The sequence below is a fragment of the Sphaerodactylus townsendi genome, linkage group LG08 (genome assembly GCF_021028975.2).
Source record: "Sphaerodactylus townsendi isolate TG3544 linkage group LG08, MPM_Stown_v2.3, whole genome shotgun sequence".
In the NCBI taxonomy this organism is placed as follows: Eukaryota; Metazoa; Chordata; class Lepidosauria; order Squamata; family Sphaerodactylidae; genus Sphaerodactylus; species Sphaerodactylus townsendi.
In genome coordinates this window covers 26,487,230-26,512,285 of record NC_059432.1, presented here as the reverse complement: position 1 = coordinate 26,512,285, position 25,056 = coordinate 26,487,230, and the positions used below count along the sequence as shown (strand labels likewise).

At 41.6% G+C, this 25,056-nt stretch overlaps 1 protein-coding gene across 1 annotated transcript in view; it reads left to right on the top strand.

The window, feature by feature from the left end:
- The window catches only part of CDH23 (cadherin related 23), a 612,421-nt gene that overhangs the window by 40,006 nt on the left and 547,359 nt on the right, over nt 1-25,056 (top strand). Inside the window, exon 3 of the mRNA XM_048505079.1 lies at nt 11,263-11,340. Coding sequence (XP_048361036.1) covers nt 11,263-11,340 — 78 coding nt within the window. The remainder of the gene's footprint in view (nt 1-11,262; nt 11,341-25,056) is intronic.

The following is a 25,056-nucleotide window of genomic DNA, read 5'->3' as shown; positions in this document are numbered from 1 at the left end:
CAGGGAGCATTACACATGCATATGTGACTATGACCCTGCTTTTTGTATTTCCTATCTTGTGGAAGAGCCTGTCTGACCCCACTTGTGACAGGACTCTCCGTAGGTGTCTAGCTGAATGTGGTTGGCAGTGGATGCAATCCTACTTCCTTTTGTTACTCAGGAAGCTGGGGAGGGTACATGTATATCTTTTTAGATGTTCTGTCCTGTTTTGGAATCCTGAATCTCTGTGTGCTTAGGCATATGCTTGATAGAAAGTGACAAGAGTCACAGTAGTGGTGTGACAGTCCTGTAGTGATACTGAACCTAAAATGCTGGGTTAAAAGAAGGTCCTTTTTAAACAGCAAAAGTACACTGTGCTTGCTTTTGAACATCTCCCTAGCAATATAGGTTTTGTGTGACTCAAGATTTTTTTTCTATAGAATGAAGGTAATTTGTCCTGTAGGAAAATGGCTGCCCACCAAAGCTTGCAATGAAATCCTTATTGTTCAGAGGCCTTCTTTGTATGTGATTGGCAATTTCAGAAGGCTGCTGCCCAGCAGGCTATATAGAGCTTTGGGCAGCCCATAATCATAATCAGCAGATGCTCTAAGCCAACATCTTAAAACTGAGCATTCCACAGAATGTGTTCTTCTTTGGTCTTGTAAATATTACCTCATGCCATTCTGAGCTTCTAAGCTGGAAAAAAAGAAAAAGAAACACATCAATGTGATGGTCTGGTTCCTTGGCAAATTGAGCTGGAATTATTGAAATGGCGACAAATTACTGCTGCTTACATTTCAACATAGTGCATATAAATGTTTTAGTGGAGACAAATTTATAAAAACAGTCATGATGTGATACCATTTCTTAGTACCACCCAAAATGGCCCAAATCAGTGTGAAATCGTTTGAGTGCACCCGAACTCTTCATGCAGCTCAATGTTTTTTAAAAAAGCAGGGGAAGGGAGACAACTGTTGCATGTCATGAATGAACTGAAGACCTGGTGTTATCTGCATCCCATGCAAAACACTGAGCAGGCATTCAGTTATAAAATGGTATTGGTATTGGGTTGCACCCCTAGTTCCTTGTGAGCAAGAAGTAACAAATGAGATCTTCACAATGGAGACACCCAGGCAAGCGATAGTAGAAATATCTTTCTAACACCACACAAGATCCCATGAAGTCTGAGAGCAGAGAAAGCCTTGAGTAGCCCTGATATTAACAATCCTGGAGATACATTTTAGGTGATGCACAAGTCAATTGTGACAACATTTGATTATTTCATATTAGGTTGTGGGGAAATCCCATAAGCACAGTCTCTTTCCAGGCTTATTCTCCACCGCTTGGCAAATTGGTTCACTTCCAGTCATTGCTGCCTGGTACTGTGATGCATCTACATCCAACATATCCAGCTACATCCAATACAAGCCCCCCTGTGGTGTTGTCTCCCCATGGGCTTTCTCTGGTTGGAAGTCTGATGCTAGCCTTCAGGCCTCTTCGGTGTCAGGCAACTTTTAAAATCTGTTTTTCATTTTTAAATGAAAACTGCTAGCAGCCACAAAATTGTTTTGGTTCATGAAAATAGTTATATTTAAAATTTCAGAAAACTCTGGCTGTTAATATAAATACTACCTTATTTTCTCTATGTGCTCCAGCTTACAAAGTACTGGTGTGGTAGAGGGTTGGCATGTCAGATTGGGATCTGGGAGATCCAGGCTCAAATCCCCGCTCAGCTATGGAGGCATGTTGTGGGACCTTGGGCCAATTACACACCTCACAGTATTGTTTGGAGGATAAAAATGGACATGGAGAGAATATTGTAAGCCACTTTCAATCCCCATTGGGCAGAAAAGTAGGGTATAAGTGAAGTAAATAAAATAAAATTCAAATGACCTGTATGTTCCTGTTAAATACAAGCTACTGTTGAGTTTCAGATATTCAGAGGGAGAATTGCCATTGTACCTATGTTGCAGTAACCTTCTTATAAACCTGAGTCTTTTTTGCATCTAGCATGGCTTAACTTAAGTCTGGTTAACTTTTCCTCTGCTTCATCAAAAAGGTTGTTGTGATCATCATACAAAGGGGTTTTTTAACCATGCCCAACAATATCTTTCCCCTTTCCTGTTTGCTTTTTCCATGAATTTGAGATGCTTAAATTTATGCTATTGTTGCATGTCAAATGATTTAAATTACTTGTTGCTTTAAGGTTCTTCTGATATATAGGATTGTTTCCATCTAGTGTTCATTTGATGTAATTGCACAGTTCAGTTCAATTTTAGTTCAGCTGAGTTCCTAAACCTAAAACCCTCAGTTGGTTGATATAGTTCACTCAAGACAGATCTCAGTAACTGTACTGGAGGTCATCCACAAGAACCTTTTTGATAATATATGCAACTGTACCAGTAGTATGCTGGTTCTTTGTTCCCTCAACTAATTGTGGTGCACTCTAATCTTAAGCATGTTTAGTAAGCATGTTCATCGTACCTTTTGCAGGTAAGCACAAGTAGGATTGAAGCCTTAGATGCTGGAGAGGTTTATGGCTTCACTTGCTTGTATATTGCTGTGCAGTAAACATAGTAATCCACAAAGACCATCTGTGTCTGGCTGGGCTCTCCTAGTCTTACAGGAGCATCAATAATTGATAGTTCAGCTGCCAACTGTTTCTAGAACAGATCAGTTTGTCATAAGTTACTCATACAGTCTAGGAAAGAGAGCCATCATAGAAACCTGAGAACAGCAGGAGGCAAGTACAACCAGGCACCAAAGGTGTAGCTTTATCCTAGATTGCTACACCCAATGCTACAGAGATTCACTGCAACAGAAATGTTGGAGTTCTGCAGTGAGATGTTTGCACAAGAATATATTTTCATTACAGAAGTGATTGGCCATGCTGGTCTGTTACAGTAGTCTTCTTATCATGGGCTATGGGTCACAGAGTCCCACTTGCAAGATTCTGTATGGTCATTATTAGACTTGAGCAATACACACAATATTCAAATTAAGCAATACGCACAAAATTTGAATTCAGGCTTATTCAGGCATAAAAGTATCTGTATATCCAAATAAGCCTGATTATCATATTTGGTATGCCCGAATATATTCAGATATCCAAATATATCTGAATATATCAGGTCAGTCTGATTTGTTTTTGTTTTTTCAGTTGTTTTGTGTTTTGGCATTCATGGGGCACATTTTTAAAGCTATCAGCACCAGAATTTCAGGGTATCATCCAGAGATCATTCTGATGATACCAGCCAAGTTTGGTGAAGTTTGGTTCAGGGGGTACCAGATTATGGACCCTCAAAGGGGTAGCCCCCATCTCCTTTGGAAACAATGGGAAATAGGGGCTACCCCTTTGGGGGTCAATAACTTTGGACCCCCCCAAACCAAACTTCACCAAACGTGGGTGATATCATCAGGACAAACTCCAGATGATATCCTGAAATTGTGGTGCTGATAGCTTTAAAAATGCATCCCTGATAGGCACCCCAAGAAATTTACCCAGATCCTCTAGTCTGCCTGTGCCTTGGCTCCATTGTAGCCAATGGGGAATTTCTGAGTGTGTAAGAAGGCTGCATATTTTTCAATGTAGAGGCAGCAAACTTTCAGGGAGGCTCCAGGAGGTCCTTCTGGTAATAGCACCCAGGTTTGGTGAACTTTGCTTCGGTGGGTTCAATTTTATGGGCCCCTAAAAGGCTATGGCCCATCTCCCACTGTCCCCTGAAGCAAAGTTCCCCAAACCTGGGTGCTATTACCATTAGGACCTCCTGAAGATTCCCTAAAAGCTTGATGCCTCTACCTTGAAAAATGTGCACCCCACAGACAGCCCTAGAAATTCCTCATGGGCTGCAATGGAGCCACTTCAGAGCACAGAATCTGCCAGGTTCTTCAGTAAGTTCTATGGTGGGAAAAATTAATTGTACTTTTGTAACAAAAGCAAACCACAAATTCCCCCCCTAGCCACTGCACGCGGCTTATAAAAGTAAAAAAAAAAAACAGGAATCCCCCCTCAGCCACTGCAAGTGTCTTGTAAAAGTAAAAACAAAACTTTTAACTTTTACAAGACTCATGCTGCGGGTGGAGGGGAGGAATTCACAGTTTTGTTTCTCTTTATCCAAGCTGTGCGCCAAAGCCTGAATAAGAATGAGCCAATCTGAATTCCCATTTTCTCCTTTTTTTAAAAAAACCCCAAACCCTTTCTTTTTTCCTCTATTCTTTTCTGTTCCTTTTCTTCTTCTGCCTAATTTTCCTTCTCCTACTTTTTGAGCCTGTGAGCATTCATGGGTTGGTTTTCTCTCATTTACTTGTTACAATTGGCTACATAGGCTAGGTGGCTAGGTGGCTACATAGGCTAGGGTGCAATCTTAATCTGTAAATTATAGTTTAGGATTTAATAATATTAGATTGGAATTATGTTTCAAATGTATGTAGCGTTTATATTATATGTACTGACTGTTGGAAGCCTCTCTGGGCCGGTTTTGCCAGAAAAGGTGTGGGGCAGAAATCAAATCAAATAAAAAAAAATAAACTTATTGCTAAAAGAATGCAATGCTGCTGATGTAACATTTTCCTGGAGAGATGTGCGACCAACTGTCTGCCTATTCTGAGTTGTGCAGAACCATCTCATTTATTGGACCTGCACAGGTTCCAAGACATCTCCTTCTGATGAACTGCAGTAGGCTGTGTTTATTGGTATGGTTTGCAGTTATCTGCCTCTTTGCTTTGACCTGTCTCTGGTCCGCCATTTTACTCTTTAGAATAAAGCTGATATAGAGCGCTTCATAGGTAATCATCTATGAGGATAAATGTTGTGCAGGAACAAGATTAGTGGATGGAATGACTAACAAAGTCATTTTTTCCATGTTATTGTTCCCCTTTATCTTTCTGACATTATTTTGATGAACTGAATGTTTTAATAGATTTAACAGGCAAAGAGGAGAAAGTGATACACCTGTTTTAAAACAGCAGTTTTGTCAGTTTCAGGATAGATAGAAGGATAAGTCATGTTCAGTAATGATCAAGCCTCTTTTCCCATGCCAGCTAAGAATATGAAAACATACCTGCTTGAATCTATATAAGTTTGGTAATGGAAGTATGATATATTGATTTGTAACACTGCTAAGATTATGGTGGTGGGAAGTGGAACATGGTTGATTGTAAGAAATGGGAAGGGAGGAATTCAGTCAGAAATGTGAGAAGGAAAGAAAAGCAAGTGACACAAACCTGAAAACACCTTGTTAAAGTTCTGACTGTTCCTTTCGTTTGGAATGCTGTATGGTCACTGGTAAGAAATTGATAAAAATGATCATGTTACTTTCACAGAAGTTTGCTAGATGGGAAAACCCTTTAATTCCAATTTATACTGGCTCAGTTTACCCATTCAAGGTTTTTATTGATGTGGGGGATACATGTTTTTATCCTATGATATTGAACTTGTCATAATCATTAAAGGCAAAAATAGGACTGATGTGGCAGTTTTGGTAAGTCTGTACAGTACTTTTCCCATATTTCATGCTGAGTGTCATAACTCCTAGGAAAAGATGGTGTTACTGTCCCCATAGTGTACCTGTGCTAGCAAGCTGAATCCAACCATGCAGATTCTTAATAGGGGCTGCTCTCAGGTGTACATTGGCACAGGCATCTGGTCCCTTTTTTAACTCTGCACAATCTGATCCCATACAGCACAAATAAGTTCCACGGTGTTTGTTCCCAAGCAAGGCTGTGTATGGTTGCACACCTTGACACCCAAATCTCTTTAAAATATTAAGGGCAACAAATGTATTTAGTAGAAAAAGGAAACAGGAATACAATTCTTCAGTTCTCACTAGGGTTTTCCAAGAAATCTGAGATAATATGAACTGAAATAAGCTTTTTTAAAAAACCTACCAGATTCTGCATAATTTTGTAAATATATTTCACACTATGTTGTCAAGCTGTCATTGTAATAGTGTTGGATAATTTTTAAGTATATTTCACACTATGCTGTCAAGATGTCCTTATTGTACTAGTGTTGGATAAATGTTCAGGTGTTGCAGTGGTGGGGTGCATTTAGAACTGGGCACCTGCTATATAGGTGAGCCAGAAACATGATGCAAAATATTTCTGACAGGCCAATTAAACCCCAAATTTCCCTTGTTTAATAATGTCTGGTGTCTGGCAGCTAAACTGGATCTCTCAATAAGTATGAGTGCTCGCTTCTGCAGCTCTGGCTGGGAACCAAAGTAAGCCCATCTGTCAAACACATTACGCTCAGCATTTTTATCGTTTCAGAAACTTGCTACCCGCCCCCTCTCTCAATTGTGCATGTTTTCACTTTTACTCCCAATCACAATGGACAATGGATGAAATGTTGGCTCTCAGACTTTGTAACTCATGGTTTTGATTTCCCCACATTGAGCAAAACAAAACAATACCACCACCCCCACCCCCAAAAAACAATGCCTACTTATAGCTTTGGTTCCCCATATCAGAAACAAGTGTGACCCGGCTGACAAGACGGTAGCAAGTATGGCTGAAACTAGGGATCCCAGCCTCCAGGTGGGTCCCCCAGAATTACAGCTCATTTTCAGGCTACAGAGCAGGGATGTAGGTAAGAGGGGGTCACGGGTTAAACGCCCCATAACATATTTATTAAAGGGGCAATTCTCCAAATATTGATTAAAGAGAAAAGGACTTCAAACTGAGTTTCAGTACTTTCCCCTTTAAGCAATCTTTGTGAATTGCCCCTTTAAGAAATAGGTGAAGGCTTCACAAGAGACCAGTCTGTCTGGAGGGTGAGGGAAACTTGCCCCTTGGCTGCTAGGCACTGACAGGGAGTCTGCGGCAGTGAGGGGCCACTTCTGCTGTCTCCCTGCCTAGCAGCCCGAGGGCAAGGGAAACTTGACCCTCCACCTCCGTCTCCCTGCCTAGCAGCTGGAGAATGAGGAAAACTCCCCCCCCCCGTCTGCCAGGCAGGGAGGAGGGCTGAAGCCCCGCTTACTCATGAGAAAGCGAGGCTCCACACACGAGGGTGCCCTGAGAAGGGTTTTCTCTGGGCACCCTTTGGCCCCAGCACGCCTGTGATTGATTTTCTAATAAATGTATTGATGCGTTGTGGTGGGCCAAACAGCCACGTTTGGAGGCTCACGGTTTCTTTTTCCGGTTTTCCAAATAGATTGGGAGGGAGCTGTGATTTTTCAGGCTAGCAAAACTAATTACACGTTTGTAGTCAGTTACTTAAAATCCACTTTACAATAACCTTCTAAATGCAACAGAAAAGAGAACAAAGTGCCCCCCCCTGCCCTTTAAAGAAAGCCTTTGAAGGCTGAAAGAGGACGGGCAGAGATGCAGCCAGTTCTTTTCAGCTGCTTGATAAGAGCTTTGATTTCCGCAGAAAGTCCAGGTACAGCTTTAAGAAATGCAAAATTTGTTTGGCTTAAATTTGGCAAAATTCTTTTGGTTTAATTTCATAGAGTTTGGAGCGATTCCCTCCAGCTTGGGGGGCAGAGCTTGGGGAGGAGTGGCCATGCCCAGGGGTGGAGGCCCACCCCCTGAGCCCCGCCCCCTGAATCCACCCCATAAAAATTTTATACCTGCATCACTGCTACAGAGACCTGTTCTACTGGAGCAGGGGTCTGCAACCTGTGGCTCTCCAGATGTTCATGGACTACAATTCCCATCAGCCCCTGCCAGAATGGCCAATTGGCCATGCTGGCAGGGCCTGTTGGGATTTGTAGCCCATGAACATCTGGAGAGCCACAGGTTGCAGACCCTTGGTGCTTTGGAGGGTGGACTGTATGGCATTGTGCCCCTTTGAGGTCCCTCTTCTCCCAGGCTCCATCCTCAAATCTCCAGGAGTTCCCCAACCTGGAGTTGGCAACGTTACTGGCTGCTGGGGGGCATAGCAGCACTATCTGAAACTATTTAGTTAGGGCCAGATTCTAATGAAAAACAATAATGAAAAACTTTGTCATTATACAACCTCAGAATTGTGCACTGTAAATGGAATCCTCATCCAAGACGCCGGGTTGTGGTAGCTGTTGAAAAGGCTTTCTTGTGCTTTTGTGCTTTTGCTTTCTTGTGCTTTTGTTTAGTTATCTTGAGCTTAAATAAGCAGCTGAAATAAGTGAGCCTCTTTATTAAAGGAGAAAGGAAAAAACACTCTGGTGGAATTAAGGCTGACAAGGCAAAAAGCTCTGCAGCCCTGGAAACAATATAAGGTATTAATCATGTGCTAAAACAGTAATTGCCATCTTCTATTCCCATGCACTGCCTGACACTTCATGCAACAAAAAGAAAATAATAATCATTTTAAAAAGTCATATTTGGGAAGATCTATGCATTTAGCTCTTATTATATCGGGAACAGCAAACGCAAAGCAGCTGGGGTTAGTGGCAAAGTTAGTGTTCAGGTCTTTTCTAAAAACAGACCATGTAATGGGTGTATTTTGGCAATATCTTTATTGTAGGAGGTAGCCATTATTTTTGCACCTCTTTTAGAAAAGCCGATTCTATGTCAAGTCGTATGAAAGGGAATAAACATTGTCTGAAGATTTTTAAAAAATAATAATAATTAAAAATAGCATTCCAACAAGATATTTGCACATAGGCATACATTTTTGGTGGGGGTTCTTCATTAAATGAGAAACAAATGTCATTTTCATTAGTCATGAATCCTTAATGGCGTATATTCAAATAAGTTCCAATGACACTCTCAACAATTTTGATATAATATACAAATGGATCAGTGGCTTCATAGAGAGGTAAAAGGACTTAAATTTACCTTAATTTTTAACCTCAAAGAGAATTTTTATGAAATGATGTATCATTGATACCTATCACCAGAGAAATTGGCAAGAATGTATAAAAATGTTTTGAATCAGTGTTGGACATGTAAGGAAGCTAAAAAAATTGAAGGAAGCTAATTATGAACAATTTGAACAAAATATATTTTGTTTTTTATGCATGACACCAAAAGTAAGAATAATTCATGGGCAAAAGTGGACAAGTTCATCTATGCCTTCTACAGAATATTGTTTTGTGAAGCTGTTAGAATTGGAAGACATAGCAAAACTTACTTTGTTGATTGGAAAAAAGCATCTATCTAAATTCATTCATGACTGGAAATTTTTGATGAATTTTTAATGCAAAACAGAAAAAAACAGATTGTTGATTTGTGGTTTTAGGAATAGAGGATTAGGGAATATTAGGGATTAGAGATATCAGAAAAAGGTGTGACTCTTTTTAGGGATGACATTTAACAAAAAGCTGAGTTTGGATTTATACCCTGTTTTTCTCTCCTGTAAGGAGTCTTAAAGCAGCCTTCAAGCTCCTTCACTTTTTCTCCCTACAACTGACACCTGGTGAAGTAGGTAAGGCTGAGAGACTTCAGAGAGAACTGTGACTAGCCCAAGGTCACCCAGCAGGCTTCATATGTAGCAGCGGGGAAGCAAATCCAGGTGAAGTAGGTAAGGCTGAGAGACTTCAGAGAGAACTGTGACTAGCCCAAGGTCACCCAGCAGGCTTCATATGTAGCAGCGGGGAAGCAAATCCAGTTCACCAGATAAGAGTCCACTTCTCATGTGGAAGAGTAGGGAATCAAACCTGGTTCTCCAGATTAGAGTCCACTGCTATTAAGCACTTAACCACAACACCAGATTTAATGCTTTACTTTGTTGTAACTTAGAAGCAAGTGATAAACCTTCAGGATAACTATATTTAGCACAAAAGAAATTGGAGTTTCTTTCTTTCGTAGTGTGACTGTGTGAAGTTTTAGATGTTAGTTCTATGTGACTTAAAAAGCTGTATACATTTTTAAAATATTTTTTTTAAAAAAACAATCTTGTTCCATGTAGCAATGAATGAGCTGTCTGGAGGAACCATCACACTTTCAGTGTTACCTGAGTGTTTGGTCAATGCACTGAGAAACTTTGAGAGATGATGTGTGAATTGTGCATGCAGTGGAACAAATATATATGCAAAAAATGTTCCTATGGACAGGCCCAAACATTTGTGCATCCTGAACAATATACTTCCCATCTTGATTGGCACCCCACTAATTTACCTCTACACTGTTCACATTGTGATCCAAGCAGGGTTGTAGCCAGAGAGGTACTGGCAGATGCATCAATGAACCTAGTGGTGGTGGTGAACCTTTTGCACTCCAGATGTTATGGACTACAATTCCCATCAGCCCCTGTCAGCACGGTCAATTGGCCATGCTGGCAGGGGCTGATGGGAATTGTAGTCCATAACATCTGGAGCGCCAAAGGTTCGTCACCACTGACCTAGTACTATCTAAGATTTTCTTTTTTTGAACACCAGACTTTAAAAAATTCAATTAATTTATTTATATACTTTTGCTCTGCCTTTTGTCTCCAATGTGGTCCTAAAGCAGTTTACATTAAATCCTTGCCTCACAATCATGTGAGATTGATTAGCCTAAGAGCAAGATACTGGCCTAAATATTCCCAGCCAGTGTGGGGATTCAAACCTGGGTCTCCAGATCCAAGTCCAACATTCTAGCCCTCTACCACACTGACTGTCTAAAATGGTGATTACCGTAATTCTTCAGAAACATAGCATTTCCAAGAAAACTGTGTAGACTGTTACGCTATTATGTACTTCCTTGTTCAAAGATTCTGATATTCTATAAAAGTAGTTCTCTTCTGACTGCTATCCATCTAAAAGATTCCCCTCATGAATTTTTTTTCAGATCAGTACCCTTCTTATCATGTTTAGCCCATCCTGGAGGGTATGGGGGGGGGCTTCCTTTAGCTTCTATAACTGTGAGCATAGCAAAGTACTCAAAGAAGTTCATTTGATAACTTCTGGGAGTTGTTCTTCATGTAATGGTTGATTATAAGTGAGCAAAACTTCCTGACATTCTTATTTGATATACCAGTATGTGATTTTTATGCTATTAATACCCGGACACTAGGCTTCAGGGTTATAAAAGTTTATGCTGTTTCTGAGGAAATCAGTGCTTCCCTTACCCTGTTTGTTTCTTTGAAAAGTGGTAGTGTCATCTAGCAAGCAGCTTGTCCATGGCCATGAATTCATTTATCATTTTACATTTCCATACTTAGCCAGTTTGCAGTGTCCGAGTTAAAGGGATAAGCGTGTTTCAGTAGTTATGTTGGCTGCTGTAACACAAATAACTCCCTCTTTACCAGCAGTATTCTCAGCTGTTTGCTGTGGGATGTGATCTAATAAAATGCTCTGGGCTGTGTTCTATTGAAACATCAATTGTCTTAATATAAATTCAACCATACAAATAAAGTCTCTCCGTCTTCCAACTTTCCAGGACTGAGCAATCGATTGCCGTACTTCATAAATTATTTCTTCGACACGTACCTGTTGATCAATGAAGATACTCCAGTGGGTAAGTACGCAGCATGTGTTTAATGAGTACAATGACACTCTTGCATCCTGCTGCCTTTGGGGACATGAAGAGTCAGAATTGCAAGTTGATTTTTAAAGGAGCTGCTTATAAAGGGTTTCCTCACAGAGCGTTAAAAATTTCACTGGCTTTGCTTGCAGAATACAGATAAATGTTCTGTTGATGAGGCTATCTGTTCCAGGTTAAGATCTGATTAAAGGGAATAATTGGATTCCCTTTGCACAGGGCAATAATATTCTGTATTAAGAAAAATTAGTTCCATGTTTTACAAATTGTGGAAGGTTTTTTTACAACTACTGTGCTAGTCAGCCTGGCCTGCTGCCCTCACTAATCATCTGAGGAAGCTGATATCTGGGTTTTTAAGTATCAACTATTATCTCACAGAACTGCTTAAACGTGGGGAGGAAGGCCATTACTTGTGTATTACTTTAATAACATTATAAGTTGTTATATAAGGGACAGATAGAAGAAAACTAGAAGAAAAACTCACTTCCCTATTTTGTTTTAATCCATATCCTTAAAATGGGGGAAGCTTCCTTATTGCTCTATCCAAGTTGCACCTCTAGAAGTGAGAATGGGAATGTATATATTTCAAAGGTTTATATCCTGCTTTTTGATTGATCTCCAAACTAGCTTACAATATGAAAACAAAGCAAAGTACAGCTTCAGATGTAACTTCTGTCCTCGCTCTTTGTCAGGTGACGGAATGGTAAAAGAGAGCAGAGGGACAAAGTCCCTCCCCAGCTCCTTACCCAACCTTCACCACACTTGAGGTTTTTTTTTTGTAAGGATAGTCACCAGCAGCTATGCTTCAAATTGGGTGCCTCTGCTTCAAGAGGACTGTCCTCCTATAACCCCACAGAGGTTTCCCAATAGTCTCCTGATGCTGGGAAAAAATTCTGCTTGTGATTCCCAGCTCTGACTTAGCTCAATGTTATGGCAATGGAGAGTCTTTGTTGGGCTCTGTCCCCACCCATTTTTTAAAAGATACAAGCACCAAGTTTGCAGCATAGCTGCTTCGGGGGTAGAGCGGTATACCAAATAAAATAAATAATAATAATAATTCTCCTTACATGAACCCCTGAGTTTTGTGAAAATCAGATCAGGAGGTCCAATTTTATGGGCCTGCTTTTTTTTTTTTACTCTACAGGGAGACCTGTTCATTTTCTGTTCAGGACTCTGGTCAGATCACAGATTTTCAACCTAATCCATCTCACAGGGGACTGTCACCTGCATCTGTCTCTTCTGCCAGCTCTCACAAGTTGACTGCTCCTTGCGTCTCAATGCTCACTTGACTCAAGCACAAGCAACTTCTGCTGTTCTTTGCCATGGTCTCTCCAGTGATGCAGGTTGTAAAGCAGCAATCTTTTCCTCCTGCACATTCTCAAACCACTATGCCATAGATGAAGATGCTGTGAAAGATATAGCAGTTGGAAGAGCAGTGCTTCAGTCCATATTCAACCATAGCCCACACCCACCCAACATAAGTAATCTTTCAGTCTTCCATGTGGGACTGTGCAGGTATCACAACAATAAAAAACATAGTTGCACTTATCTACCACAGCTGTTGCTCATTGAGTAGTCACCTGTGCAGTCACACATCCTTCCCCACTGTGAGTTCTCGTCTTATTGCAGTTTTGAGTATTCATACCTTTCTCCAGCACCAACTGGAGATGAAGCAATGGTGACTCTCCCCTTCCTTTCCATGTTGAAAAAGGGCCGGAAGATGTTGGCCTTTTCCACATGAGTTGTTTACAATGTATTTTGTAACCAAATGCTACATTCTTTCTTTTAATTGCGCACATTTCCCCCTTTGGTTAGTTAGGGGTCCCTTCATTTTCCTTCCATTGTTTTCCCAAGCACTTTTACTGCAATGTTTTTTTTAAAAAACTCGTTTCTGAGCTGCTTCCCTTGAGTGTGGAATTGTGTTGAAACAGTCTGTATTTCTGCACCCCACCAAACACTGGGCCCTTGTCTATGCCTTTGTGTAGTTGCACAATCTCCCCTTTAGCCATTCTCTCCTCCCCCTTGTCCTCTGTTTTGAAAGGAACTTTCATTTTTTTTCTCATATCACATTAATGATTTAACATTAGGACAGAGACACAAGTCAGGTCAATTATATCAGATTTGTTGATTTCTTCTCAAAAGTGATGTAATGTTCAGAAGAAGATACATTGGGCCATTATGCATGGAACACTTATCTCGAGCCTGTTCTCTGGGCAGTGAGCTTGTAGTGGGCTCTCCCTGCATTTCTCTGTTCACAGGCAAGGAGGCAGCCCAATACCTTGCAGCTCCTTGTAAATCTCAAAGGAGTCTCTGGCTCTCTCCTGGTTCTCTTAAATTCACCCATCAACAGCCTTAAAGACACAGAGCTGATTCTCTCTCTCTCTCTCTCTCTCTCTCTCTCTCTCTCTCTCTCTCTCTCTCTCTCTCTCTCGAAGAGGAGAGACTTGTTTTAAAACAGATTCTTGCCTGACATAAAGTTTCAAAAGCCCTGCTCCCAGCAATTGGGAAGGGTGGAAGCAGAGCAGGGGAAGTGGGGTGGAGCCAAAAAGATGCCTGCTTGTACTTTTCCCTGAAAAAGCCCTCTCTGGTGTTATTTTGTATTGAAAGGTCAATGTCTTGATTTCTCAATATATGCACTTTAGATAAGCTAGAGAAGCAGGAAGGAGTTGGCAGCATGGCTGGGGTTGGGGGAGCATGCAAGGGGGAAGGCTCCAAGACACCTGCCAACTGAGGCTGTGCTGGTGAGGCTGAGCTAGTGAAGGAGAGACTGAACACCTATGTTAAACAGAAATGGAGGAGTTCTTCCCCCCACCTATTGTCACTATATATGAAGGATTGATAGATGACAGCATTAAGGGGGTGTGAGGGGGAAAATATGCAAAACAGTGCAAGGGAATGGGAAGGCGGACTATGGGTGGAAAAAAGATGTTCAGGGCAAAGCTGTGCCCACTGGCAAATCTCCCCACTCTGGCACAAAACAAAAATTAAAATTGGGCTAGAAGTGGTCTTACTTGCCACAGACAGAATGAAAAGTAAAAGCGGGTCTCAAGGAAATACTTCCATACAAGAAATCTTGCTGCGATGGACATTTACCCCCACCATGCACCAACATGTTGTGCATAACTGGCCATTGTTTCTGCAGCTAGGAGTGAGTGAAATTGACAGGACAATTTTCCTTTGCAGGAGGAAACTGACAAGAGATTTCTGCAGTGACGATTGTGCAGTACTTCAGCTCTAATCTGGCCATAAAAGTGGTTTGGGGGAGAGTGGGGGGGGGGGTATGTGTTTCTGGTCCTTCTAGTATGGCACCTGCTTCAATAGTTTTTTTGCCTTCAATAGCAGAAATATTGTCAATAGCAGAAATGGTGGCTAAGACATTTTTGGAATTGCCACTTCTGTCCAACAGTGCAATAACACTACATTTCCTGGGCAAAAAAAGGGGGGAAGGGTTGTTCTTCTGCATCATGGATGACATCCTACCCACTATTAAGAATAATACATTTTCAGCAGTAGCATTTGGAATAAATGCCACTGAAGAGACAAGGGGGGAAACGATGGGGAGGAATGGACGTGTGCAGAATGATTTCACAGAAAATGTTTCCAAGTCACAAGGTGAGGGGGGGAAAGGAGTGCCCTCAACTCCTTTAGAGCTTTTAAAATCTCTATGGTAGACTTGTACATGCACAGAACCCATGTGTGATTGTGCAGGTGGCCATTCAATTAATAACAATTACAGGTAAGTGTAACCATGTTTTATAAGAAACGACAGCATGGAGGGAAAAAACCTTGTTGAGCGAAGAAAGCTATAGAGAAATTAAAGTGATGAAACAAAGCTTATTGCTGCTTTTTTCTTTAAACCACCCTACACAAATAAATACATCCTCTAGATCAGACTGTTTGAGCTCTTTGTGAGTTGGCTGGGAATAGGGGACAGTGTGTGTGTGTGTATAATTGTGCCCTTGGAGAAAATTTCAGGGTTTGACTGACAGATGTAGCTTTTATTTATTTATTTAGCCAGCAATCAGTTTTAGTAAATGTAGAAATCGATTTGGGTCTTTCTTGGCATTTTCCCAGGCTCTCAGTCCATTAAACTTATGCTCTTCAATCAGGGTCTGTGGATGGCTTGTAATGCTGTTTGAATTGATTGTAAGCCCTGTGTGCACAAAAGTGCAGGATGAGGCACGATGAGCCTCTCTCCCTATTCAGGCTAATAGCTATGATCTTATCAGTGACCCAACTGCAGAAGCCTCTGCCTTTTGCTAGCATCTCCTCTCCCCTGGGTTCATGTTTGTAGCACACCATTGTCAATTCATGAAATCCTTTGGAAAGAATATATCATTATCGCCCTATATTCTAATAGTGAAGTTGGCAAATCCTTATATATATATATAATCTTCACACATGCACACAGACAGACAGACAGACAGACAGACAGACAGACAAAAGGAGTGCCAGTAGCTGTAAGCAACAGATTTTCCTCAGTGGCTGTTGCTAGGCAACCACAGATTTCAGGCTTCAGTTTCTGCCAATAAAAGGTAGGGGTAAAGGACAGGCCCCCTTCCAGGTCTGTTTTGGCCTTCGAGGAAGGACTCCTGGATTGCCAACTCCAGGTTGAGAAATTCCCAGAGATTTTGTGGTGAAGTCTAAGTTGGGAAGGGAAGAAGCCTCAACAGGAAATAATTCCAGAATCCACCCTCTAAAGCAGGGGGACAGATCTCTGTCTGGAGTTCAATTGTAATTCTGGGAGATCCCCAGGACCCACTCAGAGACCCGTTCTGCATGGGCCAGAAAAACCGGCGTGGGGCAAGTAAAAACGCCATGGGGAGGGGAACTCTGCACTGCTGCTGGAGCACAGCTGCAGCAGCATTCTCCCTCCACAATGGCATTTTTGTGACTCACTAGTTGAGCGAGTCTTTTTGAAAGCAGTGTCTTCCTGCTGACGCCACGCACAGAGCACCGGTGTGAGGGTGCTGCTTTTAGGCACTGCCTGTTTGTTTTGTTTTCCTACATTTTCTTCCCTCCACCTCCGGAGGGTGGGAGGGACTTGCCCACATTGCCCAGGGGTTGGAGGACAGTGTGGGCGTGTCCCTCCCTCCCTTCAGAGTTTTGGAGGGAAGAAAAGGTAGGAAAACAAAACAAACCAGAGGTGGCTCCATTTGGAGCTGCCTCTGTAGCCTGTAGCCTGCAGAAGCTTTGGGGCCACTCTCACAGGCCCGTGCGAATGGTCTCTTGGCTCCATGGGCATGAATTATGCTGGTGGCCAGCTACTTCTTCCGCCAGTGCGGAATGGGCCAGAGACTCGCTATCCTAGGACTGGCAGCAACTTCTAAGTGAGTTGCTACCACCTACCCTCCATGATACAACTAGTCCTGGTTGCTTATGACTGTTCAACAGCAGCTACTATATTAAAGCCAGTATGATACAGCAGTTAGAGCTTCAGAGCAGAGTCTGGGAGATCCAGGTTTGAATCACTGGGACATTATAGACAGTCACATACTTTCAGTCTAACCTACCTCTCAATGTTGTAAAATCTAAGCGTTTTGGTTCCTACTGTGGAGAAAAATATATAGTTTTCCAACATGGAGGCTGGCAGGGGGGTTGAGATGGAAGCTTAAGACAGAGGGGCAGATAAAGGTAGGTTGGCTGTTGGGTGGGAAGGAGACAGGGTGACCAATTCCAGGTTTAGCAATTCCTGGAGACTTGAGAAGTGAAGGCTAGGGAGGGAGGGGTTTGAGGAAGGGAGAGTCCTCAGAAGGAGGCTTTTATCCTTTGCAGAAAAACATACAACCACAAACTAACAAATGGGGGAGGGGATTAAATCCCCCCAAAACAGGACTTTTTTCTGCACATGTGTTTAGCACTTACCAGAAAGGGGCCTTGCAGCCATTTTGATGTCTCCTGCAGGCTTTGCCACAGCTGCCCCACAACCCTAGAGTACTAGGGTGCAGCCTCTGCTGTGGCTTCCAGGGGTCCTGCCACAGCTGCTATGGCTCCCACAATGGGGGGAGAAAAGAGCGGGATAAGGAAGAGGAGGAGAGATTGCCTGAGAAGGGATGGCATAGGGATTGGGGGAAAGAGGAGGGGCATTGAGAAAGGGCGGGGGAAGAAAGGTGGAATGTAGTCTGAGAAGGAATGGGGGAATGGGGTGAATTGTCTGAGAACGGGTGGGGGGAGAAGTAGGGGAGAGATGATTGCCAAATAAGGGATGTGGAGAGGGGAGGGGAAGACTGACATAGAAGGGGTAAAGGTAGAAAGAGGCTGAGGGAAGATTGATAGATAAGGGATGGGGACAGAAATAGAGAAGGGGAACCTTAATAGATTAGAGTGATGGAATTGAATGGAACCCAAAATGTGGTTTCCGCCCTCATATAAGGAAACTGTTATTTTCAGTTATCAGGATCTGTTTGCTTACCTCTACTTCTGAAAGTCCAAAAGATGACTGTGTAAGCATGTTTTTCTGACCTTTAAATCTTCACTGCAGCTGTTCATTATTTGACCAATTCTGCAAGTAAAGTCAAAGTAACATGGGTAGATAAATACAGCAGTATTTGGATTCCTTCAGAGAGCATGTGCTAAAGGTAAATACAAAGTTGAGTTGTGTTATAGTTTAATGAACAGTAATATAACAATAGTTTGCATCCTCTTAGAATATATTCTTTCTACTTAAAATCTTGTAGACATCATAGGAATCTTGAGTTGGTTCAGATCACAACAGAGCAGAAATATAATAGTGGATAGTGGATGTTTTCAATTATGACAAAATGCAACAACACAGAGCAAGTGTGGTATAGTGGTTAGAGTGTTAGACTAGGATCTGGGAGACCCAGGTTCAAATCCCTACTCTGCTGTGGAAGCTTGCTGGGTGACCTTGGGTTGGACCTATCACATACTCTTAGTCTAACCTATTTCCCCAATTCAGGTTCCCATTGGGCAGTGTGTGTGTGTGTGTGCGTGTGCGCGTGTGTGTACATGCAACACACGTGGAAACATGTAGAACTACACAGACATGTATTCATTCTCCCACTTGGGTGAATACTATTCCTTTTATTTAATTGCTTTGCTGTTTCTCCCTCTAATCTCCTGGACAAATCCATCTCTCTCTTACCTGGTGTTGTATTTCTTTATGAAAATATTTTGTCTGTGTTTTATTTGTGTGTGTTAATGTGAGGTTTTATATGTTTGTTGTTGGTGCTTAGAATACAGAAATGATATTTAGAAAGGGTGGTGGTGGTCTGAATGAATGATTAGTAGCTGTATCCTAGATGATGGAGTTGATTGGTTTGAAGAGAGTGTTTGTTCAATATGGGTATGAGAGAAGAGGAGAGTTGAGTGAGCTGCTGAAGGAAGGAAATCTGTGTTCTTTGTGAGAGTTATTAGCCAAAGTAACAAGTGAGAAAATAAGCCTTTGCGACTTGATCCAGTTAAAGAACTTTATATGGAGAACTAGTACCTATCTGACACCATTATACTTATGAACTTAACTGAAACTGAGTCTCCTATTGGAGAGAAAGGGGGGATATAAATCCAAACTCTTCTTCCTCTTCTTCTTCTTCTTGCAGTGACCCTACCAAATGCACTCACCAAATGTAATGTCCATTCTTTTTTTCTTTATAAATAAATATATAATAAGTACCAGCTAATATTTGTTTCCTTGATTCTTCCCTATATGGTAGCTACCACCAGGAATATAAATTCAAAAATGAAAAAACAACAACCCCCAAACCTTTATCTCCTTTTGGTAGTGTATACAAGCTTATAAGGCAAAGTAGATGGATTATATGGTCCTAAGGAAAATAGGGTGGGATTCCAATGTTTCTTCAAACAAGGTAAGATTTTATTTATAACTGATAGGTAGCTTCAAGGTTTCAAGCAAAATATTTATAAAATAAAATAGGCAACAAATACTTGGAAGCCTTTACTCAATGTAAATTCATTCTGCCACTTTTTGACAATTTCTCTCTCATAGTTCTTTCAGACTCTGCCTTTATTTTGTCTAACAGTTTATTGAGGCTCTGACTTTTTCTGTATATCCGCTGACACATTGACTAATTCTTTCAACACTGGGCATTTTCATTCAGAAGCCCTAACACATTTTGCCATGCTCATACAGAGCTTTAACTCTCTCTGACTAGAGTTTTGACACTCCCAGTCCTTTCACTTTGAAATCCTGTTACCTTCTCTTTTCTCTGTGACTCTCTGACACCTTCTGCCAGACCAGCACAGCCCTCCCACATGCACACTCTAGAATCAGCCAATCATATCACTCTCTCATCCCCTTCTCACCCCCCTTTCTCTCTGCATCTCTCAATTGAAAGTCACACACACACAAAAACCACACTAAAATCGTTAAACTTCTAAATAATCTCTAGTTAAGTTTAAGAGACAACTGTTTTATTTAGAGTAAAAGATCCCCTTTTACCTCAGGGCCACATTTATACACCATTCTGTTATTCTGCCAAATATAATTATGTCATCCTCTTCTTTGAGTTCAACAGATGTTTCAGGTGAGAGCTCTTGTTGGCAGTGAAAATCAGTAGGAAATGCTATGAAAGGCAAGAACATAGCATAACAAATGTCATTTCCAAGCAAACCACAGCAGAGCCATTACAAAATGTTACATAGAAGGGGTCTCAGAAAGAAGCAAAATGTTACAGTGCCATTGATCATTTTCTGTTTCACTTAAACTCTCAACTGCTAATCTATGCTGATTTCTCAATTTCCTCTCAGTCATCCCCCCTTTTTTGCCATTTGACCCTACCCCTAAAGTTCTGACAGCCAGTACACTTGAAGACTACAATTTCAAGTGATACATTTGTGCAAACAAGTCCTGGTAGAGTTTCAGCACATACAATCTCAAATGCAGTGCTTTTGAATGTGCTTAAAAGACCCCCAAGTGCATAGAAATGAAGTTTACAGGAATAGTGAGGGTTGGGCATATTTCAGAATTGTTAAAAGGGTACCTATAATCCATCCCCCATGCAAGCCTCCTAAAGCTTGCTGATCATCCTTGAATAGATGCTGATTTATACAAATATGGGCCCCTTGATTCTGAATTCTTCTAGTAAGACAGAGATGGATGCTTTCTGGGTTTCCCTTGCAATGGATGCATTTTTTGTATTCTGCAGCCACTTAATTAGAACTGATTAAGAATGGTCTTCTGGTGTCTAAAGTTAAATTAGAATGGGGCGGGGGGAAGGCTTAATTCATAAACTTTTCCTAATTTTTAAGTGATTGTTTGAGAAACTTCTCTCAATCTGGAGGGCGTGGTGCTGTAGAAAGATGATGCACTACCCCCATGATGATGCACATTTGGATGAAATTCATTGTACTGAATATTCAGGTGATAGCAGCACTGTAAGACCTAACTGGCTATATTTGCAATACTGCTTCATAGCCACAGAAGCACAATGAATTCAGACTTGGATGCATGAGCACTTCATAGGAGGCTTAGGAAGCTGATTGAATGCTGGCAGTTTTTTCCAAAATTGCCCTCACTCTGAATTAACTTCACTTAGTGATATGGTTACATAGTCAAGTCAGGAATGACATCTTTACTAGAAAGAGAGGCTTTTTTTTCATACAAAGCATGGTACTAAACCTGTAGTCAGTCAGGGCTGGGAAAACAAAGCAGCAGCAAGAAAAGAAGTAACTGAAGGGACTCTTAGGAATTTTATTTGACACCCCGCCCCCCGTGTATTTTTCTTCTTATTTTTAGCTCCAACAATGTTTACCACAGAACATTCATTTCAGCCGCACTGGAACTGTTTAGCCATTCTTAGCCTGCTCTCATTGCCTATAAGTAGTATATACTAGTAGGACTATTTTTGTGTCCCCCTTCCCCGGATAGAACTTTCCCTTTTGTACCTGGTTAGAATTTAACTGCTTCCCTCTTCTCTCACGTGATGCCTAAAGGAGTGTTAAGCAACAATTAAAGAGATAATTCCCTCTCTAATCACTTACATGAGTAAATTAGTCTTGTCAAGAGCTATTAAGACAGAGAGCTTGGAATTCATTAGGTTGATTGGGCCTATGGAGCTTCTGGCATCGCTGCTAGTGCAGGCTGATTAATTTCCTTGAAAACACCATCAATGCCCATCTGTTTCATTTAGGTCCTCTGAGAGCAATTTTCAGGTGGGCTGACCCCCTAGTCAGTTATTTCACCCAGAAGTAATGACATGCACAAACTATTGCAATACGGGGAGGAAACTGTGTGTGCATAATACATAATACACACGCTGGCTGCTTCCACACACATATGATTTTCTGTGTAGCTATAACTGCCACTGGAGATGGAGCTCTTATTGTGGCTGCAAATGCAAAGCATCTACATGACAGCTTTCCCTCGCCTCACCCTTTTATGGCTGTCACCTGCTCCACCACTACTACCACTGGAGGGCTTTTAAAAAATGGGTAATTGACAGATTGTGCTATAGTGCTAACAGTATAATAGCCTAATTTTCAGAGGCCTTGCTTCCGATTATCTGAGGCACGAGAGGTAGCAAGGGCCTTCTTGTTTATGGCACCAAAAGTCAGGAATTCCCTTCCCAGGGAGATTAATCTGTCTTCCTCTGCATTGTCTCCTGCCAGCAGGTGAAGTCTTTTCTGTTTTGTTTGGCATTCTCTCACTGACCTGCATTCCTGTTCACATGATTTGTTCAGTTGTTTATCATACACATATGTGTAGGTGTGTGTATGTATGTGAGCATTGGAGGGGTCCTACACTGGGTGGAAAGAATGCTCTAAGTAAAATAAATATTGCAACAATGTATCAGTTCCTAGCCTTCATTTATAAAAAGTAAGCCTCTCTAGTGCTTATGAATGTGCAGTCTGCATGTTTTACCTCATAACTCTACAGGCAAAGAGCTAGCAACTTGCTTTTTAAAAAAGGGAAACTTTGAACTAGTACACTGTTGCAATTAAGTTATTATAACATTTTTACACCCTAGCAATCTGTCAGTTACCAGTTCTGAAAAGCCTCTAAAATTTGAATTTGATAGAGACTGAGAAAAATGGCAATGATGTGAGCAAAAATACGCGGTTTCCTATTCTCATAGCATCAAAAGGCATGTCTTTCCAAAAAGATAATACCAAAGTAGGTTTGGGGAAGATCATAGCAAAGCAAGGGAAAACATAGATGCAGGGCAAAAATCATGTGGATGCTCCAGAAATCAGCATTGCTGTATTTATATTTATTTATTTATTGTTTGGACTTTTATACCACCCCATCCCCGAGGGGCTCTGGGTGGTGTACAGCATAAAATATTATAAATAGATTACTAAAACCTGTAAAACAGCGATAACAATAATAATAGAGGCGTCCGGCCAACCCCATTTTTAAAATTCTCCCCGGGAGGGGGGGGGGGGCGGCGAGTCCCAATGGATGAATATGGAGGGCAAGGCAGAACAAAAAAGCTTCAGTTTGAAAATCGCCTTTGTCTTTTATTCTCAGGTTACTAATGGATCTGAAATGAATATTACAAATGCAAGATGAGATGAGAATATTCCAGGGTATCAGTAAATTTGGGCTTCAGTCACTGGTCAGTCATCCCTAGTTCTAGGTCTGAAAGCTGCAGTTTCTACACTAGAAGTTAGTATGAAGTTTAGTAGAATGAAGGCAAAGGCAGAAGACCTGGTCAGTCCAGAGACATCACATTGCTTGCCAGTTGGAAGCACAACCATATACCTTTAGACTCAAAGGTAGCTTTGAAACCTGACTCTGTTTAGCCTAAAATAACTTAGTAAACCAAGTATTTACTAAGCTGTCACATAGATTTACCATGAGGTTCTTGGTTTGATCCCATGGGTTCCTGATGTGAAGATATCTGTGTATCTTGAAATTTTGGAGTAAAGCATAAGATCTGTCTGTTAGAAATTTTACACTGTGGGCACATGTTTATTTGTGTTCATGTACATAATATAAATAAAGCACAAATTTTCCTCAGTGGTCGCTTGACTAATGCAAATGCCTGTGTTTTGGATAATCACACAGCAACATATGGCACTTCTCCTGCTATTTCTGAAAGGCATAATTACTTATTTTGGCTGAATAATATTTGGTTATAAAGACTACTCCTTGGCAAAAAGAAACTTGCTTATTTTTGTTTTTATCCCGTTGCTGAGTCCTTTAGCTGGTATCATGAAAAATTCTCAGCCCTTTTGAAATTACTGGGCAGCACAATCCAGATTGTAGAGGGGGGGGGAGAGCTGCAGAGAAGGTGGCACTGTGCTGCCCCCCGAAAGGGATTCAGGCAGCATGGAAAGGAAGGAAATCCAAAAACCCTCCTGCCACCTGAATTGCCACAGTGGGGAACCAGTCTTAGGTACACTTTTGTGTGGCATAAGTCTGTGAGCTTGGAGGGCAGTGTTCCCAGGCTGGAATGCTGGTGGAGCATTCTAAAGTTGGCTCCATCCTGGGAATGCTTCTGCCCTCCCTATGTTGTCATCCATTTGGATGCCAGTGTAGCTCCCTGGTGGAGCCCACTTCTGAGATTATGTACTGGAGAGCTGTGCAGCATCTGGACACCAGCACATTTGCTCTCTCTGCCAATGTGGGTGCCTCTTACACGGCGGAGGGGGCAAATGTACCAGTAGGGTCCTTGGTCACTCCCTAATGCTGTTTTACACCACCACCCCATCTGCATTCGGCCATTATTGATGTTATTTGTCAAATAGGTTCATGCTGTTTGTCAAAGGACAGGCTACTCTGAAATGGTAGCTTTCTAAGCCAAAGCTTTTTAAATTTTCCTGGAGATGGAGGACATCTTGCTGGGTAGTTTCCCAATCCATTCTCAGGGAGGCAGGAACTTAAACTCTGTCACTTCCTGTGGAAGATCTGAGCAACCATCTTGTCCTCCAGTATTTGGCTGGCAAAGCAGTACACCAGTACAGGAAGTAACAAAACATGACAAGTAACAACGAGTGAGCAATAACCCAGTAACTACAGGTAGGCTCAGGTATGGAAGATCTGACTGAAGACCACCAATGAAACAGGGAGGCCCAAGATGTCCTCCTAGCCTTCCAGAAGAAGGCCCCTTCATGGTGAGTATCCAATGGACCTCCAATTGAGTATGATGTAGGCGGAGGAGATCTTGCTGGGACCTCCCAGAGCAGTGTCCCCAGATGGGCAGGTCATGGTTAGTCTCCAATAATGTGCTCCAACACTCTTTTGCCTAAGGTGGTTTCAGCCGCAGGCATAGAGTACAACCTGTAATGCTTAACAAAGGAGGAAACGGGCGACCACATGGCTGCCTGACAGATGTCTTCCACTGAGACCTGTTTTCTTAAGGCTGCATTAGTGGAACGGGCTGTGATTCCTGGAAGAGGTTGAATGCATATATGCTTCAATGATGCAAGCTTTAAGGGTACTTCTAATGACCACTTTGGACATTTGGGGTCCGAGATTAGGTGAAAATACATTAACAAACAGACTCTCTGTTTTTTGGATCGTCTCTGTCCAGATAATAATGCTTTCAATGCGCATCGACATCTAGGTTGTGCCAGGAGAAGGCCCCTTGTACAAGGCTATTGATTCAGCACCTTCACCTGAATGGACTGTGGGATAACTTTAGATTTAATATACTATCTCAGTATTTTTCCACAATCTATAGAGAGGACATGTGTATATACTATGTTCATTAAAAAGTACATCCAGGCAATTCAAAATCCATCATAAGATAGGTTCAATGCTATGGC